We start from the raw sequence: 26,322 nt of genomic DNA, 5'->3' as shown, positions 1-26,322 counted from the left end.
GGTGAATATTTCATTTAGTGCCCAGCACCGCAAGGTATGGACTCTTCAGCCCCCTGGAGAAGGCACTGGTACTAGGAAACTGGCCCCAACCCTTGCCACCCAATACAGAATTTAGAAATCAGAGATCTGACAGTCGTGGTGTTTACTCCTGATTCAGAACCCACTGTAACAGCAAAGTGACAGTCTTCATTTCTTTTCCAGGGCAGCATAACACCAACTGACTTCTCCCTCCAAAAATGCTTCCTTCCGTATGAGAGCAGAGTCTTTACTATATACTGTGCAGCAGGTGCTCTGCTTGTAATCCTGATACTAGCTCATTTTCAGCTTCTCACTCCACCATTTTATTTTGCTCAGCGTTTAATCAGTAAGCATAAAGCAGTATGAAGAGCCAGACATCTGCATTCAGTCACTGAAATACCAAAGCTGAGAACAGTCAAACATCAGACTATATTCATGCCAGCAAATGACCTAATTTGATTGCTAGTCTGAAGGCAGGTTGCATTTACACATACCATAGAAGTCCTATACAGCTGATATGACTACTACAGGATAAATAATTAACTGAAATGAACGTTTCATGCTGTACAAAAATACTGTATTCTACAATCAAATGAGTCCTTTTCCTGCTATAATTTTTGTATCAAATATGTATATTAAAAGTGTAACTGTACATTATGTAAATCCTATAGCCTCATCACTTATCTGCACTAGTGTCTTACCCTGGTAGAGGCTGAGTCCTGCAAACTGGAAACGTTTCTCTGTTTTATTGCTGCATGGCCCTTCTAATGTCATACTTCTGTTTGTTAGGGTCAGGCAGAAAGTAGATACATCGGCACTGAGAAATGTGGATTTCCGTAACTTTTTTAGGATGCCACATGTAAGGGACTGTGGTTTGGGACAAGAAATCTTCCAGTACCTGACACATTAAATTGTTAGCTGACTACAATTTGCAGTTACCGTCTACCAGATAACGGGAAGAAGCTCGTGGATCCAGTTTGCTGATACACACTTGAAACCTGCTTAAAAAAAAAATAGGGTGACACCTCAAGCTGTTATTTTTAAAAAGATGTGCTATGATGAGCTTAAAAAAAGAGGGCCCTATTGCATCCCAGAGATCTGTGTGGTGAGGGGCCCTCCAGTTGCCGATCTTCTGCAAGAAGGAAGGTCAAATACAGCTGCAGTAACATTATCCTGTGCCTTGGCCCTCAGTCTACGAACAGATAGGGATAGGAATGCGCGTTATTTTAGATTTCTGCAGGGCCAGCGAGTTCTGTTAACTTATTGTAGAGTCACATTTTGAACTGCACTAGCTCCTCCATGGGGAGGCGGGGGCCACCAGATGGGCTGCAGCGCACCGCAGGGTGGGGCCACAGGCCTCTGCCTGGAGGTCAGCATGGAGAATGTAAAATCTGAGCTCAGCGTCTTCACATACTGTGTATGAGGGAAGAGGTGACAAACCTAGTGCTTCTCGCCACCCGCCCCAGAAAAAACAGAAGGGAGTATTTTATGCCAGGACCAGTTTTCCTGCTGGCATTCCTGCAGAGGCTGGGAGCTCTAGCCTGAACTCCTGGGCTGGGGGTTGATTTTAAAGAAAAGACTATCTTTTGTTATTTGCGCTATTACTTTCTTTGGCATGGGAAGTGAGAGAATCTTTGCATTTGGGAATTTTCTTTATTATTAGCTTATTCCACCTAGCCTTTCACTTTCTGGGAAGTATCTGATGACCAAATTGAACATACAGATATCAAAGCATACACATTTCTGGGAAGAGGAAATGGTCATATTATAGTATCTAAAAGGGGGGAGTTTATCATCAAATAGAAACAAGTTCTCTATTTGTCTGTAGTCTGAATTTTAAAGGATGATTGATGGGGGTTTATAACTAGTAACAATGCTTATAGTAAAAAGTTAATCAAACCTGCTGATTTATATGCCAATGTGGGGAATGTGTTAGCTCTTAATCTCTCCCTAAATTTAAAATGAAGTGGGGGGAATAGTCCAAAGTGTGGTAAAACACTCTATGAAGTAATGTAGTCTAACACTTCTCTAGGTTTCTGTTATTGCAACTGTAATTTTAGACATTTGTACAGGTTATCTTGGACACAGGAAAAGTATATAGTCACAGACATAAAACACCTATGTATAAAATATAAAGCAGTGTTATAGTTACTAAAAAGGACATGCCTTATTGCTACAGCAATTCTTGCTTTTTATATATTGTACTGTACCACAACTTGTTTTGAGAATGTCATTTGCATAAATTATTCAAGTTTGAGAAATATTCACACATTTTGATTCTACAATATTTAAAATAAAACAATTTTCTAATGTGTCTCTTTATTAAAAGAGAAATAAAAATGTCATCTTGTAATTCTCTTAGGCCAGACATGAGGGTTTATACACCTTTTTTTGTTTTTTCTTTCTCGCTATTTACTTGCACAATGAAAGCCGCTGTTGGTACAAAGATTGAAGAGCTCTATATAATGGTGCTTCACACGTTCACAATCGGTCTGTGCAATTGTGAAGTTCTATGAATGACCAAAGAATTACGAAACGTATTTCTAAATATAAAGGAAAAAAAAAAAAATCCTTGGTTCCCATTAAAACAACACCAGGTTGCAATTTGGACACTTGAATGAATTCCAATGTTTTAAAGCTGAGACTTCAAAAGAGAAAGGCATGTTTGCTGCAACATCCGGTGACTGTAATACCTTACTTGGAAAGGTAAGTGGTTAATTTGCATAATTTATAATTTTTATACTAAAGAGCATTTTTATATAAACCAGAAAAAAACCCCTAAACTCTACAGATAAAGTTCTTACCTCCAGTCACTGCTGCAGGTAAGGTTGACATCAAGCTGTACAGCGCAATCAAAAACATACTTACATCTTAGCTCATTTTACAGGTACAGCCATAATCAAGGCACAAAGATCTTCTACAAGTATTTTTCTTCAATAAAGTTGTACAAAATAATATTACATTTTACAGTCTGTACAATATAATAAACCAGCAGTAAAACAAAAAAATATATATAGGGAGAGGACTGTTGTCCAAGAATGATCTGGACTAAAAGGATCATTTGTGGACAGCACAACTAACGTGAGGGTGGTAAATTTTCTGCCTAGATGCAACAGGCTGAAAAGTAGCGGTAATTCAAATGCCTGAGGTGTGCAGAGACACTTAGCTCCAAAACCCCAGAGAAATTGCTTTGTCTTCACTATGCCTCTCATTATCTACTCTACTTCCTGTGCCAGGAACGGCTTAAAAGAGGAGGTCACTTTATCAGTTGACCTGCAACTCAGAAATGCTAAAAACTGTGACAGAGTAATAAATATTGTGGTGCTGCTACATTGTGTGTCTACTTCCTCAACAGTATTTAATAACCTGATACAAAGTGCATTAATCTTTTTTTCACCCATCAAGTACTCTTCAATGTCGTGTTAAAAAGGAAACCCACACAGAGGAATAGGTATGACTTTAGTGTCATCCAGCTGACATACCAGTTTGAACTGACGTTAACCTGCTGGAAAAAATTTAGCAGGCCACGTTCAGTTAAAAAAACAAAACCTAAGGGAACAGAGGTAGCCGAAGGGCTTAGTGGAATGACGAAGAAGTGGCATGTCAAAATAAAGCACAAAAATAGTCCCAAAAAGCATGAAGAAAAACCAACCCAAACTTGCTTCAAATCAGCTTTAAGGTTAAATAATTAAAGTAAACAAAGTGAAGAGACTGACATTTCTATAGTATATTCTTCCACCCTGTGTGGGGTAGTATCAAGAGAAAGAGTAAGGAGCAAAGAATTTAAAACCACAGGTTCCACGGTGATTCCCCCTCACAAGAGTTCATACTGGCGGAGATGCATCCTTTGAATGATGTCTCGACAGTCGTTGAACACTCTGCGGATATTTTCTGTGTCCACTGCACATGTAAAGTGTGGGTAGCAATAATGCCTGCCGTCTCCGCTCGCCGTACTTATCCTCTGGGGAAAGAGTGAGGAAAAGAAAGGTCAGGCGCCGTGCCACAAAAAGCTTCACATCTTAGAGGTCTATAGAATTATGGAGTACCAAGAAACCTGGGAAATTCTGTACATAGATCATTAAAATAAATAAATAATAAGAAGGAAGGTGTGTGGTCTAGTCCAACATGAATCATAAATTTGAAACAAAAAAAGTTACGGATAATATTACGGGGTCAGTATATTACTATTTTGTAAGAGCCGCTGACACTGTCATCATTTGCACAAGCTATTACCAGTTGCACATCACTGTGCAGCTCATCTGTGCTGCTGACAGCACTGCAGTCTGCCACCCACCTGTCCCAGGACTTTTTTTTCTCTTCTTTTTTGGTGCCATCATGCGGCAAATTTTTGAACTTTTGTTTTAAATCAGCAACGCAAAACTGAAAACCTCCCAGTTGTGAAGCCTATAGTGGCAGAGAAGAGCAGCCTACCGCTTCTGCTTCTTGAAGCTGAAGGTTCCTGAAGTTACCTTTACTTGCTGCATCTATTAAGCCAGCTGAAGACTTGATATCATTATTGAGACCAGAACATGGTGGAATTATCACTAGAGTGGACGGATTCCCATAGAATAATAAAATGCACACAAATCCAGTAAACATCAGACCATGCAGAATTAAAGTCTTGCTAGGCTACTGCACAAATTTTAGGTTGCTAACTTAAGCTCCAGCATCACTTCACCCATGGTTATCTTGTTAAAATTCCCCAGGATATTAAAAAATTATTTAAAAAAAATCTTAATTTTGTTTTGTATTACTATAGGACTGATTGATAAATATAAATCAATTCTAGTGCATTATCTTGAAGAATATATATGGAACGTCATGAAAGCAGACAGTCAGTTCTTAGGTAGTAATTTCTAGAAATACTTTCTGAATTTTTATTACAAATTACGCTGGCTAAACAATAAAAGACAATGTTTTCTCTCTCTCTCTGGCCACACTATGTATTTTTGATACAGTGATTTATTTTGCGTGTAGGATTGACCTTTTAAATACCTGCAGGTACAGATATGCAAAACTATAGACATTTAGAAGCCAGGATTTACATAATTAGATCAAAAAGAAATTGCAGATTTTTGCGGGTAACTTAGGTAACATTAGATATTCAACGCTATTAAACAGGGGGCGTTCCATATGTATAATAAGTTATCTTCTTCTTACTAAGCTACACTCAATACCTAGTTCAAGGCTTACCCTCACAAAAAATATTAATTTAGTAATGTAGTCAATTGGTGGGTAAGTTGTTCAGACCATATTTGAAGCATGAAGTACACTACACAATGAAATGAGAAAAAAAAAAGAATTTTACAAGTTACTGCAATGGTGGTAAAATGCTGAAACTCAATTAAAATGTAGATTGTATTTGTCTACCTGCAAAATCTCCCAGAAGGGTCTGGGGAGATCTCTGTTGTCTTGCAAAGCCTGAGGGAAATCAGACCCTTAGGAAACCAAGGGCTGAAAGGACAGTGGTGTGCATGGATATTCAAGATGACACTAATTTTAAAATGGTTTAAAAAAACCCCAAAAACAATAGTGTTTCTATTTTTGATATAGTATCTGCTTCACATTTTTTTTCCTGCATTTTTTTTCCTATATGACAGTGGTATAATGCTGCCACTCAGATGCAGCAAGGAGAGACCAATTACTAAACTTTTTTTTCTTTTTAATTGGACTTAAAAAATATATTGTCCCCCAAAAGACAGCCCAGCCTGCCTTCCAGCTACTGCTGCACTTTTTCATTCTTCACTCGCAAGCCTCGGAGGAGTTCAGCCCTGGCCTGTTGCAGGGGTCTGTGGCTCTTTTGCTCTGCACTCTTTGAAACCTATGCCTATAGGTGCAGCCTCCAGCTGCTATTGCCACACTTGCCCTCATCCCTTACAGTGTGCTTCCTTCGAGCAGCACAGCCTCAGTACGCTGTTAACAAGTGCCTGTGTATGGTCTGCACACAGCAGTTACCTACTGTAAGGATGCGAGAGGGGATCAGACTCCTACTCTGACGTGCTCTTTCTAGGACTAAATGTTACACACCGTTGGTGAGGTACAACATACAAACGCTTTCAGTGCCACCCAGATGCAGGCAGTAGGGAGCACACCACCCCAACTACCACCCCAGCGTTCAATCTTTTTCTTGTGTTTTGGTACAGTAAGTGTTCTTTCACTAAGTGTTCGCTTGTGTTTCTCGTGCATGGATTCCACTAACGTCTATGATAGCAAGCTGCTCACAATGTTCTGGTGACACCTGGTTACATATAAGGCATGTCAAAGGACGTATTTTCAAAATGCTAGGGTTTTTTTTTTGTCCCCCTGACAGCTCTCTAGTTCTCGCATTTTAAGATAAATGCAGTATTTTCACCCCTACTCAAAACTAATTTTGAGTAGTAGTGTGTTACTTAGCACCAGTTCAGCGGGGAAAAAAATAACCCCTGGGACAGCAACAGCAGAACATTTACTTTCCTGTAACACAAGCGGGAGTATTTAATACCAGCGTCCCTATACTGCGGGGGGTCAGGACAAGAGTTTTCAGTGAGGAACCAAATGCATGATTCGAGGGACCCTGGTCCATGTGTTTGAACTGCAGCTCCTTCACCTCCCAGATTCAGACTTTTTTAAAAAACAGCACGAACCAAAGGGGCCGTGCCACTGTTTTAACAGGGGTTACCTATACACTTGAGATGTACTAAAACACAACATCAGCAGCTGGAGAGCCGTGTGTACAAAACACCAAAATGGGGCTAAGGAGTAGCCTAAATGAGGAGTGCACGAGCACGCTGCCTCCGTGCAGAGCTTGGGAGGAGAAAGGACGTGTCTGAGCCGAAGGAAGAAGAATTTCCTATGAGATACGTCCTGCCAGCCCTTGCTCACTGCTCCCCCCATTAAAAACCAATGGTGCTGAGCAGCCAGGCCTGCCACCGAAGTCCCCAGAGGCCATAGGCCCCCGCACCAATTCTGAAATCAGGAGCTGAGGTATTTTGCCTTCCTAATACTCATATACTACTGTGTAGCAATAGTTGTTGGAAATGTATTTACATTTAACGACCTCCTAAAATTCTTCGAATTGCATACTTTAAATTTGCCTGTACCAGAGCCTACAGCCAGGTGGAGTTTTAAGTGGTGCAGCACCATGGCGGTGATTTTCACACGTATCCATGCCTTATGCAGACCTGCTACCGTGATATAAATCGCGATAAAGCCTATAAATGAATAGAGCAAGATTTCTCTGAATCGTGTCAGGTAAGGACCTCGCCCTGGATGTGTTTTTTTTAAATAATGAAAATAGATAAAAGTGGGGAGTTTCACCCTAGTTTCCCCATAATTTGGTTCTCTTGGACCCTCCTTCCAAACCGGACACTGTCACCTGCTTCACAGCATTTCAGCGTTACCACGAGAGAGATTTGGCTTGAAGTGGGTTTTTTTTTTGGTAACTCTGATGTTAACACAGTGCAATCTGACATTTTTCCTCAGAATCCGGAAGGTTAAGGAGGTGAATGGAAATCTCCAAAGTGTGAACACAGTTAATTGCTTCTTTCGTTCTTGTTGCATCAACAGCTGTAAATCCTAACAATACTTGTAAATGCATAATGACTTTAAAACTCTTAATTCTAATAATGAAATTTGTTCTCTCAAACACCCCCTTTTTCTACCAGTAGGGCAAGATGATGAACTTTGGTTCTCGTCTCCATTACTGCTTCGCACTGTGGGAACGACTCGATATGAATGAAGCCATGGGTGATATTGGATTAAGCCCTCTGTTTCTGATAGTGGCGCTGGGCTGTGATTGTGCGCCTGGTAACTGCTTGTATCTGCGAAATGTAGACAACACCTCTTCAGCTCCAGCTTTGGAGGAAACCTTAATTGCAAGAATAACTGTGGCCAGACAAGGAAACTTTCTCATGATTCCTCAGCAGGGCCATGACACCAGTTCTAGGGTGAGGCAAACCTCCTAACTGGCACAACAGAAATCTTATTTAAGGATAAAATCTGCTTTTTTGTCCATTCCCTCTTGCCAGCTGACCACTGCCAAAGCCCTTGGAAGAATGCAGGATAAAAAAAAAAGCCTATTTGCTTAAACATGGACTTGTCTGATACACAAAATAAACATTCAAGGCAACAGCCAGTAGCATCTTAGAGGTAAAGACAACCACAGAAAACCTCACTAACTGGCAACTGAAATAGTGCTCGGCATTGTCCCCCTGCGCTGAGAGTGCTGGCTGCCAGCTCCCACACCGAAACCGGAATCAAGCAGGCAGGCACACGACTGTTTTCAGCATTAGCACTTACTTGCAGTGTGACGCTTTGCAGGACAGGTGACTTTATATAAAATGGGCATAAAAATGTGCAAGCACTGGGGAAGGTTCTGCAAGATGGGCAGCTGAAAAGAATTTAGGGAATTACCAGACATTCTCCTCTCCTTCTAGCTTTCTGTGAAAACCCATCAGTTTTCCCTAAATAAACTACACCATCTGCCAGTATTTCCTATGACAGAATCACACAGAAGACCAAAATTACTCACTAAAAACTCATCCCGGATGAAGAACTTGGCTCTTGTGACTTTGGGGTCTTCTCCTGCATCTGGTGTTGCTGTTCAATTAAAAATAAATGACATCAGAAACATGAAAAGCAAACAATCATCTACTTTTTGTAATAAAAGATTTAATAAGGAGTAATTAGTCCTTCAATATAGAAATAAAAATGTTAAATATTCACAGGAGATTCCTGATAGGTAATTCTAAAATTGAAGGGTACTGTAAAACCTGACTACGCATTTAACATGTTTTAGGAACCTGAAAATTGCTGAAATCATTGCAAAAATGTCATTGGTCATACCTTAAAGAGGCTTACTCACATCCACAAGTTTGTTCATATAGATACAAAACAAGTGGGAGTTAGGGTTGAATTTTTATCAGAAAATATGACTAGAAAAAGCAGCTGAGCTGTTCAGTTTCTGCAGCACAACAGCATCTCTTGAATAAAGCTTCTGCAGGCAGGAATTTGGCTTTAAAAATGGTTAGTCCAAGATTACACTTGAAAAAAATGACAGCATCAAAAGATCTTTTAATATATATATTTTATTTCCAGGCCCCAAGTCAGCAGAATACTTAGATATACTGCCCATCAAGAGGCCTTAGATTAAATTCTTGTTGAACGGGAGACTCATTGGTCAGTACTAACTGTTTGTCGGCAGACGAAGTCATCTCTAGGCCATGTAACAACCACATTTACTGTAAGTGCATAAAACAATACAGCGAAGAGATAATCTATTCATTTCCCTTCACTGTGATTTCTCCTCATCTAAGATACCAAATCAGAGGCTTATAAACATAACATGGTAAAGGGCAGAATTTATCAGAATATGGAAACATATTTTATACTCTTATCTATAGCACTAGGGGCAAACATAGAGCAGCAGCACAATCAGCAGCATCTTAGAGTGCTGCTGTCCTTAAATAATGTCAGGTGAAATTAAAGAATAAATGAACAACTACAGGTTAAAAATAGAGAGCTGCTTCATGTGTGAATATTCTGGATCACTCTGGATATCCGCTGTGAAATCCCACTGGGAAACACTAAAAGCTACTTTATTCTGACAACTGGCTTACTATAAAAATATGTTGAGAATTTACCCAAACTCTGTATATATGTGGTGTATGTTTGGGAGAGGGGAATTCGTGTGATGGTGACAGAAGATTTCTTCTGAAAGCCCTTAGCATTATAAAACTGATGCCAGGTTAACTCAGATTTTAGGAAAGTTTATTTATCCTCTCCACCTGAAACTCAGCATCACACTCCTGGAATTCCAGATCTGAATGAAAGCTGAAAATAGCTTATTACCATCTTCACATCTATAACCTAGGCTGTTGTTGATGGTTAGTGCAGAACGAAAGCCTTTTCTGACAGGTAGCTGCAAGCACTACACCAGGGGCATCACTCGGGTAAGGCAGAGGCTAGTGGTCAGAAAGTGCAAGTTTTACCACTTTTGCTAGACACAGACCTGAGATATTTGGAAGCCCTCTGCCTGCTATAAAATTGGCATAATACCAGAGTTTACTTATGCAATATCATTGTATCATTGGAATGGAATCATTGTACTTCTTGAAACAGTAAGAAACTGAACCCATGCTAATCGCTCCATCATCACAGCTCTCTTTGTATTTATTGATGTGGTTTTCCTCCATGAAAGTTCCCTTGCTGGTCTGCTGGGCTTCCTGTCAGTATTTGCAAAGGCTGAAGTTTACAGTGTTGGAGGATGCAGAATGGCTGCAAAATAAGTCTAGCGAATCCCTAACAAAGTTCAGCACCACGCGAGGCCCAGGCAGAAGCATCTGGCAGGGGAGAGACATGCCCGGCAGCTTTGTTTTCCTGGGACTCTGAGCTGCTCCAAAACAGGGGAAGGCAGGCGCTCTGCAGCCAGCCCCCCGTAGTCCCCCCCACCCCCTGCAGCAGCCAGAGCCCCTTCAGACCCTGCCTGTGCTGGGGCACCTCCGAGCTGCATGCTGCCGTCACGCTCTTTACCTGACCAACAGTTAGTGTTAAGGAACGGTGTGTGCTTGTGAATTTGTGTGTGTATGTGAGAGCCAGACAGAAACAGAGAGAGGAACTATGGGCTGGGCTATGCCAGCAGGTCCAATCCCTGCCTGGTGAAAAACCTTACCGTCCTCAGGTACAGTATAATGCGCGTATTCGGGAAAGTAATCTTCGATTTTTGATTTCCCTGCCAAGACTTTTTCAGCCAGCATGTCCTGTTTATTCAAGAACAAAATGATAGAAATGGTCCGTAACCACCTGTGAAAAACAAAACCAATGTTGGTGTTATCTCTGACACATTAATCAAGGAAAACATATCACTTCAACAGAAAATTTACTGGCTATGCCTGCGTGGACAGAGAGTGGTGGAACATGCTTCAACAGAAAAAAAAGATGACCTAAATTATTGTTTCAGTTGGGTTGCACCTCTGCTGGTAGGTATATTTATAGGATCTGTAAATACATTTATAAAAACTGCAGTAGACATTGCTGAAGGGAGCATTCTTCAAATATTGTTTTCTAAATTATCCTTTTGATACTGAGTTGGGAAAATGATGACGTTTCCTAACAGCACTGCAGTCCAAAACCAGACACTACTGTCTACTTTGTTTGGTTTTGCTGAAGCAAAAGAAAAAGGCTGGGAAGCTGCCTTCCCTCACACTGCTCTGTCTTAACTATTGCTCATCACACAGATATCCCATCTTCTAGGGTGGCCTGTATGACACCTGAAGAATCAAAAAAAAAAAAATCTCTTTTCTTCCCCAATTAATACCTAGCCATCACTGTGATGATGTGCCTTTGGGACTTGAGATTAACATTTTTCCACTCCACCTTCAATCACTTCTCAGTGCAGAGCATCCTCATAGGTATGTGCTGAAAACTTCATTATCTTATTTTGTGTATTGTTTTTACTTATTCTCTATCAGGAACCTGTTCAGATTGCTATTTGGTTACATATCTATAAATTACATGCACTGTGGCAGAACGGCAATTTCATGGCAGTTACAATTAGATTAGGTCTGAAATATCATCCCACAAGGCAGAGAAACCACACACTCAGAGACGAGTCTTACGAGAGTGGCTGCCCACGCGGGTATTGAGTGCAGCACCAGCTGGTGAATTGAATGCAATGCCAACAGCTAGCTGCTCCTGCTGCTGCATTTGAGGAGGAGACAAAATGTAATTTGGAGGATGCTCTCAGTCTCGGCCAAGCAGCACAGTGACGCCAGGAAGGGGTCTCCCCTGTTTCCCTTGTGGCAGTCTGCATGGGGAGCTTGACCTTTCCAAGCTGTCCCCATGCCCTGCATCTTTTTGGCAGCAGCAGCGAAACGCCGTGTGCACCGTCCCTGAGCCATGGCCCCCAACGGGGAGGGGTACACCCTGCGGGGGCACCTTGCGACCTGGCACTACCTGGACATTTTCTGAATAAGCAATCTGAGCATAAACTAGGGTGACTCCTATTTTTTAAGGACTTGAACTGTAGCTGAATTGGGGAGGGTAGGTGGGAAATGAAGTATGTTTTACCTGTTATTCCAGATACTTTTGAAAAGGTCCAGGGATTCCCGTAGTCTGTTTGTGTTATTGTCTTCCCTTATTACCATGTTGTAGCTGCTGCAAGCCACAACAAAGATGATAGCTGTGACGTCTGGGCAGAGCACACAAAAGAAAGAAAGAAAGAAAGGAGAGAGAAAAGAACATCTGCGTTATCCCAGCACATACTCCTCGGGGTAACCTTGCCATTATTCCCCAAACTGCCAAAAATACATGAAGAAAATATCTATAACACTGGACTCTTGTATTAGTGACACACTATGTGTGAATATGAATACTGAGCTGCTCCCACCTCAGAGATTTAGTTCAAAATAACAATGTGGAATATTTTTACAGAATGACAGAATCACAGAATGATAGGGGTTGGAAGGGACCTCTGCAGATCATCTAATCCAACCCCCCCTTCCAGAGCAGGCTCACCTAGAGCAGACTGCACAGGAATGTGTTCAGGCGAGTTTTGAATATCTCCAGAGAAGGAGACTCCACAACTTCTTCTCTGGGCAGCTTGTTCCAGTGCTCTGCCACCCTCAAAGTAAAGAAGTTCCTCCTCATGTTTAGATGGAACTTCCTATGACCAAGTTTGTGCCCGTTACCTCTCGTCCTGTCACTGGGCACCACTGAAAAAAGACTGGCCCCATCCTCCTGGCACCCACCCCTTTAGTATTTATAAGCATTCTTCTCTTCTCCAGACTAAAAAGACCCAAGTCCCTCAGCCTTTCCTCACAAGAAAGATGTTCCAGTCCCCTAATCACCTTTGTAGCCCTTTGCTGTACCCTCTCCAGCAGTTCCCTGTCCTTCTTGAACCGGGGAGCCCAGAACTGGACACACTACTCCAGATGCGGCCTCACCAGGGCAGAGGGGAGGGGGAGGATAACCTCCCTCGACCTGCTAGCCACACTCTTCTTGATGCTTTAACTTACCATTAAAGCATTGGATCCATTTTCTTCTCTCATCTCTCTGGCCACCTACATCAAACATGCTGTTAAAAAGCCATAGGATGTTATATCACTTATGTGCACTAGGAAAGTCACATGAAGCATGCAGCATGAGGGTTCAGTTTAAAAATCTGACAGCCGCAAGGACCATGGCAGTAAAATACCACCCGAAGGGGAGAGAGCTCTGCTGATGCTGCGCTGCATGTCAGAGAGCTGCACAGCTCCACCTGCCCCGCTCTGCCAGGAGAAGGCTACTGAACCCATAAAATGAGAAATATACTCTTTTCCAGGGCAAGTGTTGGCCTTTCCAGCCCACAGAAGCACATGTGGGATGTAAGGTTGGACCTACCATACTATAAACAGGGACAGGTTTTGGCGTATTTTGAAGGGTGGTGGGGAGAGTGTGTGTCTGTAAGGAGGAGGACATGGGGGCAGCTCTGCCCCGTCAGCGCTGCCACCTTTGTGGGCAAGAACCAGTTAGCAGAGGCAGCCCGACAGCAGGTGTTTTACAGAGACATAGCATAAAACTTTTGACAAATACAGAGCTTGCAGCCCTCCAGAAGAAGGGAGACATTTAACTTTCCTCATCCCACTGTACAAAGTCTGACTCATGGCAGGATTCCCACTGACTTCTGTGAGATCTTATCCCCAAAAGTATTTTATGAGTTTACAGTTTTATACCAATGAACCAGTTAGTAAAAAAACCACAGACAATAAAGCATCACTAATCCACATAACTAGTATCAGCTCTTTTTGCAAAGTATGAGGCAATTTTACTAGGACCTATGGAAAGAGAGCTAAAAAACCAAACCGAACAACAAAATAAACCCAACTCCCACCCTAAACCTACTCTACCATGCATACATGAGCACAGACATCTGGACTGAGTTGTTAAAAATTAGTATGATATTCATAAATTATTACTAATAGACTTACTGGAAATTTACTTTATCTACTTGAAATCTTGTTTCAAAAATCCCTGATGTCAACACTCTGCATCTTAATAGGTCCTGAAAATGAGAACACAGAAGCTGATTAGCAAGGTTTTTTTCTAACCTCATTTTGTTTTTAAAAGCATGGAATATTAATTTCCATGAAAAGTCTTAAATGTTCCACTTAACCGAAGTTCAATCATCAGACTTGTTGGTAAACCTGCATTTGTCCACACTGACATAGTGGATATACACAAACATCATCTCTGCATTTGGTCTGTGCATACTCAAAAAGCAGGAGACCCCGTCTACGTTCTTCTTACTGCCCACTGAAACCTGTTATTGATGGTCATACAATTTTGTATGTGATGTGGATAATGAATTCTGAAGTTACATAAAACTAAGAAAAATGTTATTCGTGTTGTAAAGTCAAGTATTCAAATGTTAGAAAACTCCAGATTTACAGTTGCCCAGGCAACCTTAATTCTGCCCTTTTTTGTACTGAATGAGACAGGAATCCTATGGAAATAATAGCTTGTGACTGAGTAATTAAAGCTCTTTTACAGAGCACAGGGGAACAGAATTTAGGTTGTATGTAAATCTGGCATTTCTTTCTTATTTTTCAAGCTAGCAATACTTTACAACTTAAATAACGTTCTTTTAATAATGAAAAAAATAATAATTTCCCAGATTCTCAAAGCAAGTAGGCAAAAGCAATTTATGATGCATACCTCACGCAACTAGCTCACCATGTGCCATTGTCATCACCCAGCAGCATTTTTAACCTTGACTATCCAGCGCTGCTGCTTGGGCAGTGGGTGCAGAACAAAACTGAGGCTGGAGAAAGCTGCTGGCTGCCTGATGGGGATGAACCCCCCCTGAGCAGCCACCTCTCGGCACGGCTGCACGCCTGGACGCCCAGGGAGCACTCCCTTCCTGGGGCAAGGGAAGGGCCACTCGGTCTAACTTAGTTCCTGCTATGCAGCAGCTGTGAAAGCGGGGAGGGAAGGAGGCAGTCAGTGGTGCAGAGTCCAAGCACAGCTTGCCGCCTTCCCCTACCCAATCTACTGCTTCAAGTACTCTGGTAGCTGGCAAACCTCAGCTGCTTTGACAGCTGCATGAACTCAGCTGAAGGCCACTTATTTAATTATTTTAATTATTTTATATGTTACTGTCATTTTCTGTCACTTGCTGACATTATTTGTTATTGGACTCAGTTATTACTTTGGGATGATGCAAAAAAAGTTACAGAAAGCCATGGAAAAAAGGAAAGTAGGGATTTTTACCAGTTAATTCAGCAGGACAACTGATACAGCATGACAGGATGAAGACCCAAAGCAAAAGAGAACCCCTCCTTGAGAGCAAAAGTTTTCTGCCTGCCAAACACCTCTTCTGATCTTTGGAGACACAGGGCATTTCTTCCCGAAGGAAGTATCAGGAAAAATTTTTAGATGATGAATAACTGCTCCAGGTAGAGAAAGGCCTCCCAGGAACAAACAGGCCAACACTAACATGAATAATGAAAGCAAAAATGAGGCTTTGCTTCATCGACTTCTCTCTCCAGCTGAGTGGTATCGATACTAAAATCAGACCATGAGGTCTAGACGGAGTAAATTCCAGTGCTACTGCTTTGGTCTGAAAACGTCTTGAGGGCTTTAATAATTGATCCTGTATTGGGTTGACTATACAAGTTTCACCCTATAATACAACGCATACTACTTTTTACTGCCTTCTATTTCAGGATATGGTCAGAGTAATTGGACAGGCTTGTGGTTATAGACCTGAACTAGGTCTGAAGGAACAGGCTCTGCTCCACATACTTACTTGTGTGATCTCTGGCAAGTCACTTCATTTCTCTGAATTTCAGTCCCTGATTGCACAATGAGATTTGGCAACTGTATTTTTTTAAGGGCATCCACCCGCTATATGCCTTGCACGGTTAGACTGAATTATCCAGTCTATCTTTTCTGCCACCTGTATTTGCAGTTTATGATATGGCCCACAATCTTGGCTGAGACTACTAGACGACAGTGGGATACCAACACTGAAAAATAACCACCTCGGAATAAGTTTGCCGAAGAGACATCCTGCCCGAGGAAACCACACAGCCTGAGCTCAGGGAAAGCAGCCAAAGCCATGCACCATGGTGAAGCCCTTTCTTACTTCAAGGCTGCACCACTTCAGCCTTAACTTTCCTGAATGCGTTTGTCATTAGAGCACTCTGTCAAGATGTATCATGACATCTGGGAAAAAAGTGTACTGTCCTGCAAATAAGGCTTAGATAGAAACTACCCTGCCCACATGAGATAGGCTCAGGCTGGAAAGAAGGTGTCTGCATGCCCGCAGAGAAGTCCATGAGGTCTGCTGCTGCTGCTGGTGGTGCTCTCCCCTAAACTTGGACACAAGATCCACTGCAGGCTTCTGCTGCCTCTGAAGGACCCGTCTGACAGACATGGGAAGCCTCACTCTGTTTCCATCACCTCCACCATTGAAATAAAACACTGCTTCTGTGTAGTGAAGGCTGGTGAGGGAAACTATATGCTTTTGCGTTTATGTTTTCAGTTCCCTCCACTTTGTTTGCAGGACACAGAATGGAAAGCAAGAAGTAACAGACGTGTTACAGGAATCACTGACCTACACACAATAACAGCAAAAGACAAACTTGCACCACCAAAAAGCCTCCTCTTCTTTAATATCCATTACTTAAACTGCTAGACTGTCTTTTGATATTATGCGGTATGCCCTATTTCAGCTGCTGTTGGGACTAAAATAAATGACATAAAGAATTCATAGGAATGGGCGTCTTGGTTCAGACCCTACCCCGTTAGTTATACTAACCTGATCTGTGGGTGTGTAGTCATCCATGCTGACGCTGTCAATTCTTTCTAAAAAGCTAAAGAAAAATAAACATGTACTTAGATATGTAAAATATGGTCTAGTATAACAGTTTTCACTACCTTTTCTGGTTTAGACTCCCGCTGCAAAGTAAAACACAAGTCCAATGGTAAAGGTATGAGCCTGATGATTAATTTACATTGATTGAGTCTACATTTTCCGAGCCAAACAACTTTTTACCCAGACTGTGTTTCAATACAGTGCTTCTACACTTACCATTATGCAGCACCCACACGTGGTCCAAATGCAGTTAAATGTTACAATTTTGTGAGGTCCACTAAAAAATTCTAAGACTAACAATGTGTTCTAACATTATATGATTGTTTAGACATAAAAAAGATTTTGGGGTTTAAAAAAGAAAGTGGGGTGAAGGGTTGCCTTTATTTAGCATAATGCTAATCTAGCATAATGTTGATAATTACGGTCTCAGTAATGTTAGCCAAAATGCTTGTTAATGTATACAAATAGCTTTGGACTGACATGCTGCCCTCCAACATTGCAACTAAAGCATAAGAAGTGGAAAGCAAAACTGACATGAAGCGGAGGTGAACCAGTCTGACTCTTTATGTTGCCAAAAGCCAAGTGAGGTGCATAAGGTGAAACAAAAACTTAAGCCTGCAGGGAAGGGTGAGAGAAAAGGGAACCAGAAAAAAAGGGGGGAACCACATTCACCAATTATTTAAAAAATCTTTTCAAGCATTAATTAATGTTAAAACGGCAGTATCAAGGATGTAAAAATGTCATTTTATATGTATAGCTAAAATAGGCAGGTTCCCCTCTCTCACTTTCACCCATTTCTTCGATTTCGTGTGAGCCCAGCTGGCTCATTTTCCCCAGATTGCCTGTATGACTTAGAAGCTTTCTTGATTTTCTGCATTGTTTTTTGGTATTTGGCAGTGAATACCCCACCGACTGATTCATCCTGCTACAATATTATCAAGATTTCTTTATCAACTGGCAAGTTTTCCCCAATTTTACTTGGGTGTGCATGTGGAATCTACTTAATTGCAGTGGGAAAGACAAAAAACCAGTGAACTCTTGACTTACAAAGTGACTCGCTGTTAACATAAGGGTCACACACACTGACCAGTTGAAAAAATACACCCCTAAAAGCCTGTTTGTAATTCTTATAGCACTTTCCCATGGATACAAACTGAAAGGAAAAGAAAATATGCTGCGTACATATTTACTTATACTATTTTTCCTTTCTGAACGGCCATTGTTATAACAGGGAAACAAAATGCAGTATCTACAGTTAGAATACCCAGCTTTTCTTCCTGGATGACCAAGGTGTGACAGCTAAGCACATTGTTTAAAAAATCACTGTTTAGCACAACATGATGGGTGCCTGAAAACTAAACTATACTGAACAAACTCTAAAGAAAATTATCTTTTTACAAAACCTCCTGCCCCGCCAAAAGCCACCATAAACTTATGTAACGATATAAAAGTACATCTTTATAGTCAGCTACAGTCACCATGAGAAAGCAGCTGCATTCAGACCGAACCTTTTGGTCAGATGATTTTCATCACCTTGAGAATATTGATTAAGCTAAGTTTAACTTCAGTTACCCCCGCAGTTAATGCAGACACCAGAGCAGGGTGATGTATTTTTAACTGGCGCACCTATCATTAACACAACTCTCATCTCATGCTTGCAGCACACGAGATGAAAAAGGATGGCTACCTGGACTTTAAAAGCCTTCGACACTGTCTCCCACAGTATTCTCCTGGAGAAGCTGGCGACTCGTGGCTCAGACAGGTGCACTCTTCACTGGGTAAAAAACTGGCTGGACGGCCAAGCCCAGAGAGTTGTGGTGAATGGAGTAAAATCCAGTTGGCGGCCGGTCACAAGCGGAGTCCCCCAGGGCTCAGTTTTGGGGCCGGTCTTGTTTAATATATTTATCGATGATCTGGATGAGGGGATTGAGTGCACCCTCAGCAAGTTTGCAGATGACACCAAGTTGGGTGGGAGTGTTGATCTGCTGGAGGGTCGGAAGGCTCTGCAGAGGGATCTGGACAGGCTGGATCGATGGGCTGAGGCCAATTGTATGAGGTTCAACAAGGCCAAGTGCCGGGTCCTGCACTTGGGTCACAACAACCCCATGCAACACTACAGGCTTGGGGACGAGTGGCTGGAAAGCTGCCCAGCGGAAGTGGTAGAGTCACCCTCCCTGGAGGTATTCAAGGAGCGTGTGGATGTGGCATTGTGGGATGTAGCTTGATGGGCATGGTGCTGTGTGATGTTGGGTGGGTTGGTTTTTGGTGTGTTGTGGTTTGTTTGTTTGGTGTTTTTTTTTTTTTTTTTTTTAGGTTGGACTTGATGATCTTACAGGTCTTTTCCAACCTTAGTGATTCTGTGATTCTGTGAAAGGACCTGGGGGTGCTGGTTGACAGTCGGCTGAAGATGAGCCAGCAGTGTGCCCAGGTGGCCAAGAAGGCCAACGGCATCCTGGCCTGTATCAGAAATAGTGTGGCCAGCAGGAGTAGGGAGGTGATCGTGCCCCTGTACTCGGCGCTGGTGAGGCCGCACCTCGAATACTGTGTTCAGTTTTGGGCCCCTCACTACAAGAAGGACATTGAGGTGCTGGAGCGTGTCCAGAGAAGGGCGACGAAGCTGGTGAGGGGTCTGGAGCACAAGTCTGATGAGGAGGGAACTGGGGTTGTTCAGCCTGGAGAAGAGGAGGCTGAGGGGAGACCTCATCGCTCTCTACAATTACCTGAAAGGAGGTTGCAGAGAGGTGGGTGTTGGTCTCTTCTCCCAAGTGACTAGCGACAGGACAAGAGGAAATGGCCTCAAGTTGCGCCAGGGGAGGTTCAGGCTGGATATTAGGAAAAATGTCTTCACTGAGAGAGTGGTGAGACACTGGAATAAGCTGCCCAGGGAAGTGGTGGAGTCACCATCACTGGAGGTGTTCAAGGAACGTCTGGACGAGGCATTGTGGGACATGGTTTAATGGGCATGGTGGTGTTAGTTGATGGTTGGACTTGATGATCTTACAGGTCTTTTCCAACCGTAGTGATTCTGTGATTCTCTGAAAAGCCCAAACGAAAAATGCCTCCAAGCTGAATCTCTTCCTAAACACAGAGTAATTTTCCTTAACATGGCTGTTCAGGCAGCAGTCCTGTATTTCCAAGTCCGTTTCAAAGTTTTCTTTCCAGTTTCTTAACAGTTTGATCCTAGAGGCCTGGAAACAGCCACTTTTCATCCAGGTAAAAGATTAGCAGAGGGGTAAATCCAGGTCTCTGAGCGCAGTAAGGTGGCAACACCAGCAGGTTAAACAAGCCTGCAGAAAATGGGCAGGAGCCTGACGGAGAGCTGGCAAACCGCTGTGGGCAGAGCAATCGCTTGCACAGCTTAGGATTGACGAATGCAACAGAAGTCAGGGGAGAAAATGCTCCTCAACTACGGCTGACACAGAAAGGGCTCTGGTTAAGAGCATGGACAGAAGCAAGGATTTGTGCATAAACAGGACTCCCTCACAATAAACCTCACAAGACAGCGTGAATCGATGTTTTTTCTTGCAGAAGCATTCCTTCTTGTTGATGTATAAATCAGAGATGATACATCTTGTCTCCCCAATACCAAGGTCACGTTGGCAGAATTTATCCGAAATGATTAAACATGGTATTTAGTACCAATTCACATCTCTCTCACCTATACAACAAGTACTTCAGGAAGGTTATTGGTTGTTAGCATTTGCATTTTCCAAACAGGCAAATTATGATAAGGAACAGAGGAGTGAGTAATGCAGAGTTACACAACAAATAATCCATGGCAGGGTTGGAAATGAGATCAGTCTCCTAATTAGATGTCCTACATATCAGCCCAAGTTGTCTTCCATATAGAAATGATGAGCCTCCTCCTGGTTAAAGGATCAGTTTCAAATACCCTAAACTGCAACACCACAGTTAAGAGAGAGTAAGCTCTGACAAATATTACGCGCTTAAAAAATACCACTTGACATAGCAGCCGTAACATTTTATGCTTGTAAAGTTGCCGGCCACATGCGATCTATATTAAAATAAATGCAATGATTTACAAGGTTTCACCTGCCACCCTGCTGTATCAAGGTGCAATGATATCACTAGCATCCAATAAATCAACATGCAACTACTATTAGGATTGGCTAAATTTTGAGCTTTACAGAAAATTTACCTTTTCAGTGTGTGATGGACAGGCTTCCTAAGGTTTCTTTTGTAACTACATTAAATGTGCACCGAGATTTTAGACACTGAAACACAAAAAGCTATACTCTTACTTTTTCAAACGAAAATCAGTTCTTCAATATCCTTCATAGAAGCTCCTTACTTGGCTAATTAGCACAGTGTAAAAAGATAGCTCTGACAGCAAATGTACATAGTAGGTACAAGAAATGGATTCCAGATGAGATGATAAGGAGTCAGTACTGCTCACTGCTAAATATGCTAACTTCATTCTCATTACTGTATTAAAACAGGAAAACTGGAATCACTTTTCTAAATTGCTTTCTAAAGAACATTAATGTCTACTAATACTAAATGCCTCTAATAATGATGTTCTGGCATAATATACATGCTTTTATACATATACATATATATACACACCGGCAGATTTTAAATTTGCATGACTAAAATTTCAATTTGAAGTGCTTAAAGAACGAAGATACCTCCCAACTGTGGCAAAGCTTATGTCTCCACTCAAGGAATCAGTGTGAGGAAAACACAATAACAGAAAAATGAATAAAAATGGACACCAGTATCACTTATTCTCTCTTTTTAGACCCTGTTTTTTTCAGCTCAGGGGTAAAATTATTTTCACAGAATTATGCCTTTTTACAGTACTGACAGGTCTTCTATTTATGCAGCTTCTATAGAAACCCATACTCAGGATTTATGTTAATTCTGCAGTAACTGCTTTGCATGCATGTGCAATGAACTTTAAAGTCACGCATTCAACTCAAAAGTGAATAAAACTATAACATATGATATAATATTTATATTTCTACTTCACAACTGCGGTTGTATTTATAAAGGAATCAATCTGATAATTAGTATGATGTTTACGTTATTCTTAATTTTACGGTAGGGTGTTTTACATTCCCTTACATAGAACAGCACAAACTACTTTTTTTTTTTTTTTTTTTAATAAATTAGGCAAGATATTGGAAGGAAGGTCTTCACTGCACTGTTTGGAAATGCAGTGGTTTGGTTTGCCAACAAATTAAAGCAAAGAAAAATGGACTGATAAAGTTAAAAAAACCCAATCACGAGCTACTGACATTATTATCTCTATTATTAAGCTGATCTGTAGTTTTATAAATATCTTCAGTGAGTTTCCTAGGAAACTCAGCTGACACTTAGTTTGACAAGCAATCTCTAAATTCTATATTATGCAAGCTGTGAACACAAAAGTACAGGTTTTAGATGTGCCTGCCAGTGCATGTGGGAACTATCAATAAGCATTATTCTCTTTAAAAACCATGGCAATTTGAGCAGCAGTAGCAGCTACATAAGAGTTTCTGAAAAAAGGATTCATAAATGCACAAATAAAGAGGAGGTAATCGTACATGAAAATCCTTTGCTCCCTGGGAAAATCACTATGTGGCTCTGTATAGATATTCTGACCCCACAAACAAAATCACAATTAAAAGAAAAATCGTGTCTTGAGAATAATAAAATAGACACAAAACCCATGCTGTATTTGTAAGTGTATTTTGACATCCAAAGAAAGAATTGGATCAATACAACGAACTACACATTTTAATGTCTTCATCTACTTTAACCATTTTTTATGCTCTCACCCCAACATTTCAAAGGCTTTGTATCAAAAAGTTGCTGTGGAAAACAAGAAATCAAACCCACTTCAAAATGCTTGTCTCTTTAAAGGAAAAAGGTAACGTGGCAAATCTTTAAGGCTGTAGCTTTAAGTTCTCGGAGTGAAGAATCTCAAATTTATCCTCAAGTAAGTTGTCCAGGTCTGGAAACCTTTACATTTCTGACGGACCATTAAGAGCTTTGCAAACTCCTCAGCCAGGCTCAAAGATCAGCAGACGGACCATAATCTACCATACGAAACCATACAGCACCAAAACTTTGAATTCCATCCTCTTTGGATTGCAGTAAGTCACAGGTGAGACAGACTTTTCACAATGAGAACACCTACCCCAGGTCTCCAGGGAGCTGAAATGGAAAAAAATACCTTTTTTTTTTTCTCCTGTTGCAGTTATCAGGAAATTTGAGTTTTTTTTTTCTTCTTTCTTCCCATAAAATATCTTTTTTTTTTTTTTATCAGCTAAGGGATTACAATTCTGTTAAATCTTCCTGCAATATTTGAAATAGGATACTATGGATTTCTAGTTTCGAGAATACCTAAGGCTCCACGGTTGGGCTTCAAGCAACCTCACATTATTCTGATATATTTCCTGGTACCTGAGAAAGACATAATGAAAACAGCCCCCAGCAATATTCTAACCCCTAAAGGATTAATTTCCCCAAGTCATTTGCTGAAAATAGCAGCAGAAATCCCTCAGAAGACATTGGTAAAATTTAACGGCTAAGGATTTTGCTGTCAAATTTAAATAATCACTGTATTTTAAATAGAGCTTCCATGTGGTAGTGGAGTTTTCCCCCTCTCTCCCTCCACACCACTCTGCAGTCACTTCCCACGAGGAGTAAGAACAGCAGCGAAGGCACGGTAAGGCAGAGGCAGGAGAGGGACCGAAACCTGTTCTGGATCCCCTTTGGCTCACCTTCGCTGTTCTCCGGTTTTGAACGACCAATTGCTGTATAAGCTGTTACAGAAGAAAATATCCAGCGCAAACCCTGAAGAAGCCACCGAAACTGAGTACGTATTTCTGAAGGGTTAGGAATCTACGTATTGATCCTCGTCAAGCGTTTTTGGCCTCTGCCAAGAGCGCTGGTTCCCCAGGACTTCCCTTGTGCTCCCGGCCGGTAAAAAGCACCTGTTTCAACACCGGCGCGGACCGCTATCACCGCCTCTTCAGCCGCTCGCGTGGGTGTTGGCGCGGCTGGAAGAGGGGAGATGACCGCAGGGAGGGGGCAGCCGCGGCTCTCCCCGCGGGGACCGGGGAGGGCGGCGCGGCGCGGCGCGGGCCTGCAGGGGGCAGCCTCCGCCCGGCCCGGCTGCCGCTCCCCGTCCCGCGCCCGCCCTGCGCGTTCCAGGCATCTCCACGGACAGGCCTTCGGAGACCGCAGCTCAGCCGCATCTCGCGCTGAGATTTTGCTAAACTAAAGGTGAAACCTGAGTTTTAGCAAAACTTGGCAAAACCGTACCTTCCCAAGGCCTACCCACCTCCCAGCAGACCTCACGCCGCCTCGCCCGGGGCTGGCAAAGGGCTGCTGGGAGATGACCAGGAGGCGGTGGGATTTAGCCACAGAAACGCACCTTCACCCCTCTGCACCTCACAGCTCGCCAGCAAGGAAGCTGTTGTGTCAGGAGATGAAAACGTTAAAGGGCAGGCTAAGCGGGAGAGCGAAGTACAGTCCTGCCTGAAACCTGCCGGCTTGTTCACAGGACAGTGAAGTTTGAGGATTTGTGGTTTAACGCGTTTGGCCAGCCCTCTGCTCGGGGGCGAGGGGGGATGCCCAGCCGGGACCATGGACGACTGATGCACAGCCGGGACCGGGACGTGGCATCCTGGGCTGTGCAACTTCTGGCGAAGCCGTGTGCCTCCCCACGGCAGCGCCGGCCGCTCGGAGCGTGCTTCAGAGGGAGGCGGGCAGCAAGACTGGGAAGGGTCTGGGGCCACCGATGGCGACCTCTCCCAGACATGCAAGCAATGGCACTTTGTTGTCCCAGAGTCCGTACTGCCCGCCGGTGGCATGATCAGCTCAACAGGGAAGTGTATAACCTGTCTCATTTTGTTGCCCCGGCCATGGCTGCTGCCAGCCGTGGCCCCAGCCACCACGAAGTCATCAAGAGCGAAGCCATCATGAGACGCTTTATTGATGTTAGCAAACTATGCTCCCCGGTAACCCCATGAGGCAGGAAATCTCTCGTTCAGACCCCATTTACAGGCGACGACTTTGGCCGAGACATTAAAAGCAAAGATGGGTGATGATGGTCACAATCGAGGGCTCATCACCATTCACCAGGTTACCCTTTCCCACAACGAGCCAGACAGCTGGCAGCAATCAGGAGCGTGTTTTGTGAGGACAAAGAAAGATGGCTAAAATCCGTAGAAGAGTTTTCCTAGTCTATGGGCTTGGTTAAGACAGTTTCCTAGCAGACTTCCATTTTAACCTCACTTTTTCCACCACTAAGCTGACTTTTCTCAGTATGTACTGCAGAACATCTCTAAGATTCTCAGGCTTTGGCACGTGTCCAGCTATTAACCTAAAGAAATGCACAGAAAGTTCAACTGCATTAAACACTTCAGATATATGAGCAGTACACCCTTTCTGCTTAGTAACAGCAATCTCATTTTGTTTTTTTAATTGAAAATACATGAACTAAACTAAAAAATGAATAAACAGTATGACCGCCATAACTGCTTGCCCCCACTGGTTCCCTAAATTTGTTAAGAAGCAGTGTGAGTTTTGGGAAATGCATTTCTTCCTTCTAAACTTAGCAAACTAACCACTTTTTGGCTTAGCAGATGTTTTTGCTCTCCAAGTGAGAGGCCTATGGGGATCATCATTAACCCTCTTCTTAAACACTGACTAAGACTTAAATCTGGAAAACTGTCATTCACACAGAAAGGTTAACAGGTTTCAGCAGAAACGAGACTCATCATCTGCAACTTCTGCTATGTGGGATCTCAGAGAAGAGGGAAGACGAGCAAAGAGAAAGAAGAGGAAAGCTTATTTATTTATTTATTTTTAAAAGGACAACATTTTTATATTGCGTGTGATCAGACGTTTTATTCCCAGGAGTGCAAGCGGCCGAGCTGCTGCAAAACACGGACTAAGAATGAAGCACTGATAAAATCTGAGGCTTAGACCGGCACACACAGACTCTCTTTCTGACCACATTCACACCAGCTTGAATCCACTGACTTCAGTGAACTTTCTTCTTCCTCATGAGAGGACGGTTCTAGGCAGATAATCATCTTATGCATATTGATACACCCATGGAGCGTTTATATAGACACAGATTTTGAGTCCTGCAATGTGAAGCCTACACGGAGCACATTCCGCAATTATAAGTGCAATTTTGAACAGAAGACCAGAAGATAATAATCTGAAAACAGAAAGCTCATACTGCATTATCCAGAGAGATCTGGATCCTGAGCTGATGTATGACAGACTAGGACCTGTCTGAATGAAACAACTGTTTAACATCTTCCAGCAACTACACAGACCGGCGCTGGAAGGGAAGCAGAGAACTCCTGAAACATCAGATGAGTTACATGGACAGAATGCAACTGTCCCGTCAGAACCTGGAGAATGTGCCATTAGACAGAATGATAGATCAAGACTTTGATTTTACGTCCCACTAACTATCTCACCTCCACCTCTCTAGGTGA

At 42.4% G+C, this 26,322-nt stretch overlaps 2 protein-coding genes across 7 annotated transcripts in view; one reads left to right on the top strand and one right to left on the bottom strand.

The window, feature by feature from the left end:
- The window catches only part of MPPE1 (metallophosphoesterase 1), a 35,434-nt gene extending 31,623 nt beyond the window's left edge, over positions 1 to 3,811 (top strand). For all 4 annotated transcript variants that reach the window (XM_059815753.1, XM_059815751.1, XM_059815750.1 and 1 more), the window contains one exon: positions 202 to 3,811. In XM_059815753.1, the coding sequence (XP_059671736.1) occupies positions 202 to 384 (183 nt within the window). In that variant the 3' untranslated portion in view covers positions 385 to 3,811. The remainder of the gene's footprint in view (positions 1 to 201) is intronic.
- Positions 3,812 to 3,813: 2 nt separating this feature from the next.
- The window catches only part of GNAL (G protein subunit alpha L), a 202,165-nt gene continuing 179,656 nt past the window's right edge, over positions 3,814 to 26,322 (bottom strand). For all 3 annotated transcript variants that reach the window (XM_059815746.1, XM_059815747.1, XM_059815749.1), the window contains exons 6-12: positions 16,796 to 16,850; positions 13,962 to 14,035; positions 13,011 to 13,069; positions 12,064 to 12,184; positions 10,667 to 10,797; positions 8,528 to 8,595; positions 3,814 to 3,979 (exon numbers count right to left, since the gene is read on the bottom strand). In XM_059815746.1, coding sequence (XP_059671729.1) covers positions 3,833 to 3,979; positions 8,528 to 8,595; positions 10,667 to 10,797; positions 12,064 to 12,184; positions 13,011 to 13,069; positions 13,962 to 14,035; positions 16,796 to 16,850 — 655 coding nt within the window. In that variant the 3' untranslated portion in view covers positions 3,814 to 3,832. The remainder of the gene's footprint in view (positions 3,980 to 8,527; positions 8,596 to 10,666; positions 10,798 to 12,063; positions 12,185 to 13,010; positions 13,070 to 13,961; positions 14,036 to 16,795; positions 16,851 to 26,322) is intronic.

This window comes from Gavia stellata, chromosome 3 (assembly GCF_030936135.1).
Source record: "Gavia stellata isolate bGavSte3 chromosome 3, bGavSte3.hap2, whole genome shotgun sequence".
NCBI classification, from domain to species: domain Eukaryota; kingdom Metazoa; phylum Chordata; class Aves; order Gaviiformes; family Gaviidae; genus Gavia; species Gavia stellata.
Note: the sequence above shows the minus strand (reverse complement) of the source record. Positions and strands in the feature narration are given on the sequence as shown.